This window comes from Juglans regia, chromosome 11, assembly GCF_001411555.2.
Source record: "Juglans regia cultivar Chandler chromosome 11, Walnut 2.0, whole genome shotgun sequence".
NCBI classification, from domain to species: domain Eukaryota; kingdom Viridiplantae; phylum Streptophyta; class Magnoliopsida; order Fagales; family Juglandaceae; genus Juglans; species Juglans regia.
In genome coordinates this window covers 28,907,457-28,918,655 of record NC_049911.1, presented here as the reverse complement: position 1 = coordinate 28,918,655, position 11,199 = coordinate 28,907,457, and the positions used below count along the sequence as shown (strand labels likewise).

General features: G+C 36.9%; 1 protein-coding gene across 4 annotated transcripts; it reads right to left on the bottom strand.

Annotated features, from left to right (window-relative positions):
* Positions 1–311: 311 nt before the first annotated feature.
* Positions 312–7,995, bottom strand: LOC108980535 (auxin response factor 5). Of its 4 annotated transcripts, XM_018951476.2 has the most exons (15): positions 7,046–7,990; positions 6,693–6,805; positions 5,441–5,539; positions 5,269–5,325; positions 4,997–5,149; positions 4,628–4,712; positions 4,315–4,405; positions 3,674–3,838; positions 3,440–3,562; positions 3,070–3,145; positions 2,806–2,941; positions 2,467–2,727; positions 1,418–2,382; positions 892–1,082; positions 312–778 (listed from the first exon to the last, which is right to left on the bottom strand). In XM_018951476.2, exons 1-15 carry the CDS (start codon positions 7,152–7,154, stop codon positions 667–669), a joined length of 2,736 nt encoding a protein of 911 aa, XP_018807021.2. In that variant the 5' UTR covers positions 7,155–7,990; the 3' UTR covers positions 312–666. The 4 variants fall into 4 exon arrangements, with proteins under 4 accessions (XP_018807021.2, XP_035538543.1, XP_018807020.2 ...); XM_035682650.1 differs by having other exon boundaries at positions 3,440–3,838; positions 7,046–7,995; XM_018951475.2 differs by having other exon boundaries at positions 1,418–2,727; positions 7,046–7,989.
* Between the last annotated feature and the right edge of the window lie 3,204 nt (positions 7,996–11,199).

The following is an 11,199-nucleotide window of genomic DNA, read 5'->3' as shown; positions in this document are numbered from 1 at the left end:
AAGCCTTGCTTTTCATAGTAAAATCTAATGAATCAATGATAAACCAGGCTGACTCATTGCAAGCAGTAACCAGTGCTGAAGCCCGGCAATAATGGACCAGACCATTGATCATCAAGCCCAATTACGCCCTACAAATTGGGCCAAATTACAGCCTCCACAAGGTGCATGATTTAATTGTTAGAAAATGATACTTGACCCCCCTTAATCTTACCGCTCAAAGTTATTGATCAAGTATTTTAAATTTTTTTGGTTTAAAAATTAAGGAAGTGACTATCAATAAAGTTGTGTTTAAAAAAAATTAAAGAAAAAAAAAATCTCAAATACACTAGGGACATGCCGAGCGGGACATGCTGGGCGGCCCCTAGCGTTGTCCTTAATTATTAATCTTCCCTATCAACCATAAGCTCTATTACACCAATAAGGGTTCCACGTCTAATTTCATGTTCGAACAAATGCGACTCAAATGTCAAACAGCACATAGCAGCTTTACAAAGGCAAAAGCAAGTAATAGAGTACCGTTCACCCACATCAACTAGCCTGATCGAGGTGCGTGCTAGACCCAGTTAAACTCATGCAGTTCCTGGCCAGAAACTGAGATCTCCCCACAAATCAGACTCATGTGATCTCGAGGATGATTGCAGTCAAGTTAATGTCCAGCATGCTCACTTAGACCCCTTGCATTGCAGCACTGTTTAGAAGCTTCATTCCCTCTTCACTCATCTTCTGAACCTCTGAAGGTGATAAGATTTTGATGCACCGGACACATCGAACAAATTGCCTGCACAGACACCAGGCATATTTTGTAGCTGAGACAGAGAGTATCTCCTGAATATTTATGCAGGCAAAGCAAGAGCAGCAAATGAACCATCACACAGAAGAAAGAAAACTTACTCCCAAGGATCATCTCCTACGAGTAGAACATCATTCTCGTAATCTACATATACTAGCTTCCACCCTGAACCTCTTGGGTCATTGAGCAGCCCCTCAAGTCCAAACATGCACTCAATTGCAGCACACAGTTCATCGTAGTTTTTAAAACCAGTGACATCAATAGACCTCCCAACAGATCCTTTTTTCTGGACCTGTAAGCCAAAAAACAAATTCATTACCTCTGGACAAGTTTATATAAAAGTAGAGCCTCCAGAATACACAACGTGCAGGCATAGAGAGCTTATGACATATTCTGGCATCCACTGAATCAATGGAACTTAATCCAATTCAGCCAGTGCATCAGGCTTGGCAATTTGGCAATATGTGCTAGGGCATGATATACTCCATGAACATAATGACAAAACTGTGGATATATATAGACACGCATACGTTTCCCAGATCGATAGGCTACTATGGCCACACAATACAAATAAACTTCCAGTTCACAGTGTGGGGCAACATTTTGACAATTTAATAATATCCATACCTTTGTATAGGTTCGCACAGGCAGAACTACTTGCTGCCATGAGTTATTCTGAAGAAGACTGCCCTCATCAAAATCTATGTTGCTCGAGGACGTACCTCCTGAGTTGTCGGGTAAGTCCTTACGAGAGAGAGCCTGAGAGTCTCCTAGGCTCACCGAGGTAATCTGTGATTGAACATCTTGACCAGAACTGAAGTTGCCTATCAAATAATCAGGAGGATTCAGAAAATCTGTACTCTTTAGCATACATAGGTCATCCACAATGGTGCTCGAAACAGAAGGATCTACCATAGCACTTCGACCATTATTTACATCAATGTTAGGGCAACTGTAAATCCCACTTTGGTTGTAGCTCTCATCTGACATATCTCTTAAAACAATTGAATTAGACGTACAATTAACGTTACATGGGTCTTGTTGTGAAAAAGAAGAGAGCTGCTCCGCTTGGGATAAACTATTTAAATTATTAAGTTGATGATCCCAAATTTCCTGTCCCATTGAAGGTAGAGGAGGATTAACTGCTTCAGGAAACAATGTCGAAGGGTCTTGCAATCCAAACACAGATAGAGGTCCAGGTGATCTAAACATCCCACTAAGAGGTTGGCATGAGGGATAAAATTTCCATTCATCAAGGTCTGGGGATGGAAGAAAGCCATTGAGATTAGAAGAATCAGATTGGGGTACGTCAAGTTGTTCAGTATGGTAGATCAATGATTCCAATTGCGGCTGCATAGGCCATAGACTAGTTTGTGCTTGTATCGATTCCTGGCTCTGGTTAAAGAATGTTGGCTGGTTTACAGGGTTTTGAAGACTCATAGGTCCTGCAGCCATCTTTTGCTCATTGCACTCGCCAGTGGATGTCACCTGGCTTAACTCCTCTGCTGAAATCTCAGGCTCAAAATTTGGCTTCTCTGTATTAGCTCCAGCCAGTGTTTGATTTTCAAATTTCGGTAGAGGGTTCAATTTTCCTGATGCAATTGCTTTCAATGATGAATTTGAGTTCACGACGTCTTGTTGGTCAAGGCATGACTGAGGGGGAACAGGGGATGTACCTTCTGATGAGATGGACTGAGACTTTTGGTTCATCGTGCCCAGCATGGTCTTCACATCTTGTAAGGGCTCTACCTTAGTAGCATATTCTTGTTGAGTAGATAAAAAGTTTCCAGGATGGTTAATAATCTGAGGTTTCAGTAACATGTTGATCAGTTTTTCTGAGCATATATTAGATATTGAGTATGGCAGATTCCCGTTTCCATTTTCAGGAACCTGGACAGGGGGCCTTTTAACCAAATGTCCCCATTCAGTTTCTGTTCCTGGTAGCATAATAAATGGGCATAAGATAGATATATGGTCAACTCGAACAGAAAAAACCACTGAAAAGACAGACTTACCAAAAAAACCGGAGTGCAATGGTCGTTTGAGACCGGAAGTCAAAGAAGGGAAAATGAAAATACTTTCAGGAGTCTCTACTTCCCATGGACTGACCCTATTCTGTTTATCGCAACACCCTGGCTCATCCCACTCCACCTGTTAAGAAAACAAACATGAGGTTTGATTCACAAACATCAAAAGAAAAAACAATTTCATCAAAGAGGGAAAAAAAAAATTAAATAGAAAAATAGTTTAGTTCCTTAAAAAATAGGCATTTAATCCACCTGAAGATTTCTCCACTTGGAACCAGGCCACCTCAGGGGATCGAAGTCACTAATACCGACTATTGTACCCATATACCTGCAGGAGAGAAGAAAAAAGTAAAGTCTTATAAGCATACTCAGGCAATGAACTCATGCTGATAATGCATCAGCGTGGTTTGGTCAAGCAGAGACAAGTGGCTATATTTTCTTGTCCACTAAAATTATCAAGCAAAGAACTCACCATGATAACATTGATATCAATGTCTTTCGTCAACTAGATTCTAAATGGACATAAATTGGCCCATATCATATACATTTTGGCCAATAATTAATCACAATACCCGCTGGCTATGAACAAAAATGAAGCAGGTCCAGGCATTAAGAAAATTACCTCCGCTTACCCGACTCCTCTGTTTCAAACATCATCCCAAACCTCATGCCAACTGACAGTTGCGTCCCATAGACAGATTTGCGGAATCTAGCTAAATGAATGATAAATTCTGAAGGGCATGCCCTACAAATAAGAAAAACGATGATAGGGTAAAGAAGCAGATACAAGATAAAGGAGTGTGGCAAAAAGAACAAAGAAAACACAAGTAGGTGAAAGATTGCAGATTCGGTGAACCTTGGGTTGTAGAAAATTGTGAATGGGCAGCGGTCAGCTGCGGCGTGAGCTGCGGCAGCAAGGACACCAATGTGCATGCTATCAGCAGATAGAACAGATGACGGTAATGTTGTTTGCTGACGGTTGGCACGCCTCACGCCAACCAGTAGCTGTGACTTTTCATCCCTTGTAACAATACCATGAAATGCACAATCAAATGAGGGCAGTATATTATAGCGTAACAGGTGGGGGGGTTTTATTTATTTTTTTAAATGGTGTTTAGAATGGTATCACTTCTACTACAAGTAAAGTACATTGGATTGGCAAGTAATACAGCCCCAAACTTTAGGATGGCTTAGATTATTCTTGGATTTGGAGATCTCAACACTCCATGAAAGGTACAACCTAGATTAACTTTGTTTGGAAATTATTGGGACTTTCCAAACTGCATTGCTAACCGTTTGCCAGGCCAGAGGTTTTAGGACCATTATTCGGTTTTGTTCATTCCAAAAAATGTTGCAATAACCCGGACCCAAATCGAAAAACAATAAACTTCCTTGAAGTTGTAAAGCAGAAAGAAGTTGTCAAACATGAAAGGAACTGAAAAAAGATACCAACAGCTATTGCATCATAAGACAGCAAGGTAGGTGATTACCATTTACCTGATAAAAAGGACAGCATCACCTGCTTTAAGCCTTTTAGCACCAACAAACAAACTCCATCCAGTTGTGAGAAGATGTCGCTTCGGTTGTCCTATATAAAGGAGAAACAATAGGTCATACTTGATAGTACATATCTAATGCATTGAGGACAGGTACATATAAACAAACAAGCTACAACTATGCAGAATGGAAAAAGTCTGATTACTAGAAAAGGCAAGCACTTACTAGAGAAAAAAAAAAAAAAAAACTAGTAATTCTACGCATTAAAAGTCATATGGTAGCACAAAAAATAGAGAAATCACAGCAAACTCACCACGGTATATGTGACGAAATGTCCAGGTGTTATCATGCAAATCGCGGACAACAAGTTCTTGAGTTGGTGGTTGCATTGTATAATCCTGGTATAGGTATTCCATTTGAAGGTGAATATATATAAAGCATTCCCTAACCTCTATTAACGGAGAAATGATTTGTACAAGTTTCAGATAGACAAGTCTTGCGTAGGCCTCTCTAAAAAATAGATCTCACTTCGAAAAAATATTAAAAAAAATATATTCTTTTTTAGGAGGACCCATCTTTTCACAAAGGACCTATGCGAGACTTATCTATTTAGAGCTTATACTTGCATTACTCCTATTAACATTAACAGGTATATATAAACACAGGAATTTTAAAGCCTCACCAACGGAGGAAAGAGCTTCTCTGCTGCTCTGCGCGGTACTGAGAAGCCACCATGTGTGCTTGTATCACTTGCGGTTAACGTTTTGCAGAAAAACTCGTTTGGATGTTTGCTGGGCTTCAGCCCAAAGTCTGGTACAGGGAATACATCTTTTTCCTGCAGATAATGATAAATTAATAATTGGAAATAAGTAACCTACACCAAGAACTCGTGTTGTTCTTTAATCCTTTCAATTTCTGGATTGTTGGAACACTTTTAAAGCTAACTAAACGTACAGAGGTCACAGGTTGAAGACTCATTTGAGCATAAATTTCGTCCGTATCTTTGTCTGCCTATCAAAATGTAAAGAAAAGGAGAAATCATAGATGGTCTAATGTTGTATATAAGCAATAACATCCATGAGTACAGGCTGTACAGGGAAGCAAGTAGCCATAGACAAACACATACATGCAATGTGACATTTTGAACTTGGCACATCAGCTGAGAAGGGAGATTCGGATAATTGGGAATTTGTGAAGTAACTGTCCGTTTAGTGGAAGCAGCTACCTGTTTCAAATAGAAGCACAATAGTGTTAGCATTTTTTTCTGGAAAAGTACAATGGTGTTAGCAATTATAAAGGCAAAATAAAAACAGTAAAACTGAATATAGAAGACCCGGTGCATGTATCCAGAAAAATCACTTCCAAAAAGCTCCATTTTTGTTTTAGCATTTTATGAAACAAACCTAAGTATACAAACTTCATTTAAAAATGCAAAACCTGTTTGTTTTTTCTTTTGATAAGTATATTTAAAATATAATACAAATAATTAAATTTATCTCTCGTTCTTGGCCCAAATGAGTTAGCTCAATTATAATGCAGTAATTCAATTGAAAGCAGGTAGCCCAATAATATACAATTCCTCCCTTTATAATCAGTACATTGTTTACCAATTTCATTCTGTTAAGCCACAAAAACCTGAACTTTCAATCGAACGGAGAAAGCTGCATGTTTGACATACTGGAAGGGATATAAAAAATAACTCGTCTCTTTCCGAAATTCTTTTTTTTTTTTAATTTTAAATACACAAGGAAAAAGAAAAAATATATATATATATAGATATATATATATATATATATATGCACATCAAGGCACCGAATGATCTCAAGTACTCAACGACGATATAAATTTCCCAATATGCCTTCATCTAAGCTACAAATTTGTAATCTCATAGTTATAAAAAAATATTCAAAAATGACAACTAAACTAGGAAACGAATCCCATTATTCCAATTTCCCATCCTCGATCTACTACTATTAGATGACCAGAAATGCTTTACTATTTCACAATAAAGGCCACACTGGAGGCGCCCCCAAACAAGATGTTATGCAGTGGGGGACTCAACGGCAGCTACGAAAACAAAAAACAAAAAAGGGAACTCGAACACATGATGAAAGTTAATTGTAAAAAAATATTTTTTTTATAAGTAATTGTACAAAAATATTATCCTTCCTTCATCACTTCATTTTGATATATTGCGATTTCCACCCCTGCATGTCGCTAACTATACCTTACTAGCAGCAGCTTAAAGAGCATATCAGCGCATCACAGAGCAAATTTTTGGAAATGAAAAAATGGAAAGCTTAGCAGAAAGAAGTTGCAGCAAAAGAGTGGTTAATCTTTGGAGTAAGGTACTCAAACGTAAGGGAACAAATGCAAACCTGCTCGCTATGACCTTGAGGGAAGTAGTACACCAGGCTCCCCACCTGCGGCAATGAAGCAAGGGGACCGGCGCAGGCGTGCCATAACTCGGAGTTTATAGCCTTCCTGGCCCCTGAAATCAACCCGTACATATCCTAAGTAAGATACAATCGTAAAAATAGTCTATGAAAGACAAATGCTTCAAGTAAACTACTTATGAGTCATTGCGGTATCAACGCGTTATGAAGTGTATTAAATATGCTCCAGGTTACGCCTATATGAAAAACATTCAGCCCCAAAAAATTCAAACCCAAAAAATTCCCAGCCAAACTCAAACTCGAAAAAAAGTAGATTTTCACGAAAGAGAACAGACCGGACTGATCCTGCATTTCCTTCAAGAACTTCATCTCCTCGAGCAGACTTGTACGTGCCCCACTACTTAACCCTCCAGCTTTGACTTTCTCCTCAACACAACCCATCATGTGTGCCCCATAAACATCTTCAATGAGACACCAAGAACCCCAACTTTCCCCTAAGTCCCAAGAAGGAAAGTCTCATTTCTCATCCAAAATAAGTCCTAGCTCTTCAGCTTACCTCTCCTTCATAACTTTTCCTTCAGAAAGATGGGAAATTACAATCAACCCTCGTCTCAGTATTAAAGATCCTCCGAGAAAAACAAACAATCCAATCGGGCACAAAAGCAGAGCCGAGCCCCCCACCCCCAAAGAATCCAAAAATCAAGGAACAAAAACTGCGAAATGGGTCTGCAAATTAAGAGGTGGGGCTTTGGGGCACAACCAAATAAGGGAAGAGAAATGGAAAGAAAAGAAACAAACCCATCAGTTTGTATCAAAGCACGCGGACCAAAGCATGGGTGGCCCTCTCTCTGTATAGTAATCGAGTGCTTGTTTTTATCTTACAAAAGAAACCGACCTTTCGATGAACACCCCCACATACTCATGACACCGATTCTCTCCATTGCCTCCCCTCTCCAATCAACAACACCAAAGAGAAAAGGCCTCTCTCTCTCTCTCTCTCTCTCTCTCTCTCGGTGTGTTTATTTGTTTGAAACGGGGAAGAGTGCAAGCTCTTATCCTGCGCACACACTTTTCTGTATATGGGTGATTCCGTTGCAGCTTTAACTGTGAGGAAGTTTTTAAAAAGAGTGCATAAATATTAAAATAAGAAATGGGAAAAAAGCATAACAATGCTATGAGAACACGAAAACAGTACAAGAAAGGCTGAACCATAGGGAGAGTGTGTGTGCGCGAAAGAAAAAAAGGGAGGGAGTTGGAGGTGCTTTCGTAGGACAAGAAAGAATGTCATGGTGGCGCATTTTAGCACGTGGATTACGGTGATTTGCAGGCTCTTCTTCTTCTCTCTCTACTTTCGCCTGCTCCACCAATTTTCTATATATATACGCATATGTATCGAAAAAGAAAAAGAGAGAGGGAAAGAGAAAGAAAGAAAGAAAAGGTTCTTTCTGAACTCTTTGCGTCTGATATTTGACCGTTCGGCACGCGTGCGGTTCACGACAAAATAAAACCAGGTGTCGCACGTTAAATTAACTGAAACGTGTCTCATTGCTGACTGTGCGGTCACGGCGTCGTTTCTGTGTTTCCTTTAGATCACCCGAATCCCTCCCTCACGTCTGTTTGCATGCGCTTCGCCTCGCTACCCCGCTGTCCCTAATAAGAAGGAAGATGGTTAATATATATCTCTCTACAAATTTTTTTAATAATTTTATATTAAATCTAAATATAATTTTAAGAGAGCTATAGGTATTATATCATTATTCCAATAGCAATCGCATTTCAAAATTATGAAATTTCATCATTTAAATCTGTTAATCTTAATAACATAATATTTATTAAATATTTTACTTTATTTAAGTGGCTTAACTAGTGAAACTATTTAAAATGTTCTATATTATCAAATATGATTAAAAATAATAATAATAATAATAAAATCAATAAAAAAAAAAGGGGTAGATTTAATAAGTATATATTATGGTATTCCAGCTTGGGAGATGATGTGAATTATCAGGTAGAACAAATGTAGTATAGTTGTGTGGTTAAGTTCGTCCTTTTCTTTGGTACATAGGTAGATTCTTATAATTATGCAGATCTGAGCTGGACTAAATACTGTCGCAGTGGGCATATAATTTATGTTAGGTGGATGTGATTTTGGCTTTTAAAGAGATAAGATTATAGTGGCTGGTTTAATAGCAATTTATAGCAACATTAAATATGACCATATTATTGGTGATAACTATTCCGTACCTTTTTCTAACAATTTTTGAACTAATGTTTATTGGGTCTTTTCGATGAGTAGGTAGATGTTATGCGTCCTACTCCGATCCTACATACATTGTCAACTAGCTCTGGATACAATTTATATTTCTGTTGAGTGAGTCATGAGTCATGAGGTTTTTCCCTTAATTTTGTTTCTCTTTTTTATTTTGATTGGGTAACATTTTCCATTCAAGTTCACTTGATTGTTGTAGCGTATCATTTACCACCCGCGGTGACAGAACCAAAGACCACAACACGCTGCCACTCGTGTTCATGCTTTTTTCTTGTGTAGGTGCTAAAAATGCTTCATTACTAAGATTTTTGAGCTATTCTCTCCTTTTCACTTATAGGAAGCTGCTTGTGTATGTGTTTTTCTTTCAGGAGTGTAAGATGTGAGATCTGACATCTTAAACTATTACCTCGACACAATTAGAGGCACAAGTGCTCAACCTCCTCTCGAATGAACCTTTTGCAATATTACATGATTCAAAACAATATAATGATCCGATGGGACCAAGCCATATTTTGTACCATTTTTATATTTGGTTTTTATTTCTTGCACTGAATCTGTTGTTTGGGGCTGATCGGAACTACATTGCCCCTTGCCCCCTCCAAAATTCTAAAAAAAGGTCAAAAGGTTCAGATGTATTTATAAAGATAATTTTCTAAATAAATTCCCTTCCCCCATGGGCCCCATCAATATATATATATATATTTTAAAATTTTACCCCGCAATTTTAAATTCCTAGTTACACAACTCGTTATGGGGTGATTGTCGGACAACACAGTCTCATGATATAATTCTTTAAACCGCGAAATAAAATGATAGAATGGATAAAACATTGCAAGAGAGCTTGGCTCGGTTGGTTGGCAAGAGGGGGGGGTGCTGCGAACATGTGAGCTTTCCATAATTCGATGGCTCAGGCGGAGTACATGATTAGGAATGATGTCTTTGCGGCCCACTGTTTCCATGGCTCCATGTGCATGGGCATCGGCCCCCCCACCCCTGTACAACTTCTGTTGCATGCTTCTGTACGCAAAAGCGTCGCGCACGCATCCCTACGCATTGTTTATTTTCATAAATTAAATGAGATAAATTAATATTAAAATTAAAAAATAAAAATATTTTATAAGAATATTTTATTTTAATATTATTTTATTTAAAAAATAAAATTATTTATTTTATTTTATATAAAAATTTAAAATAATTATAATAATTCAATAAGATAAAATAAAATAAATTATAAATAATTGTAAAAACTAACTAGGCATATATCTCCTTTTCACTGTTTCCCTGAGAAATACGGAATCCCCCCATATTCAACAACAACGTACAAACCAACAAACAAACAAACAAAAAGGTGTATCTTACAGCCTACTCCATTAGGGTCCAGAGTCCAGACCACACTAGATGGTGCCACGTGGGACCACTTATATAAGATCAAACATCACAAAGATTTCTCTTGTTTGGCCCACATGTTTGGATCTTTCACGTTTCCTGCCTGCTAGAGAGGAGTGGTATCAGCTTCCCTGGAAGACTGGAACATATAGTAAGCAAAAACAAAAAATCTACTCAACCTCTTACTATTCACACAACCTCTTTACTTCACATTATTTTTAATTTTTATTATTTTTTTCTTTTATTAAATATTTATTATATGAATAATGAATAAAAAATTTGAAATAATTTAAAAAGAATAAATTCAAAAAAAAATTTAAAAAAAATATTAAAAATTTAAAAAATTTAAAAAAGTGTGGAGTGTGGAGTGTGGTGGAAGTTGTATAGCAAAACTCAAGCAAAAATATATAGCAATATTATACGATCTCTCTAATTTTTAAATATTATATTTTTAAAAAAAAATTTAATTTTTTAATATTTTTTAAATTTATTTATTTTTAAACTAATTCAATTCTTCTATTCATTATTTATATATTAAATATTTGATAAAAGAAAATAATAATAAAAATTAAAAAAAATGTGATACCTGAAAATTATATGAATAATAAGAGGTTATGTAAATTTTTAAAAATATAACCCTTATTAATAATTTGTACAAGTCTTAATAAATAAAATTTATACTGCTTATTTATAAAAAAAAAATAGATTCCATCATTAAAAAAAAGTAAAAAAATATATATTATTTTTTAATGAGATTTACTTTTTTTATGATGGATATAAGTATATGTACAAAATTTGTATATTGGAGGCTTATACCTGCATTACTCTAATAGC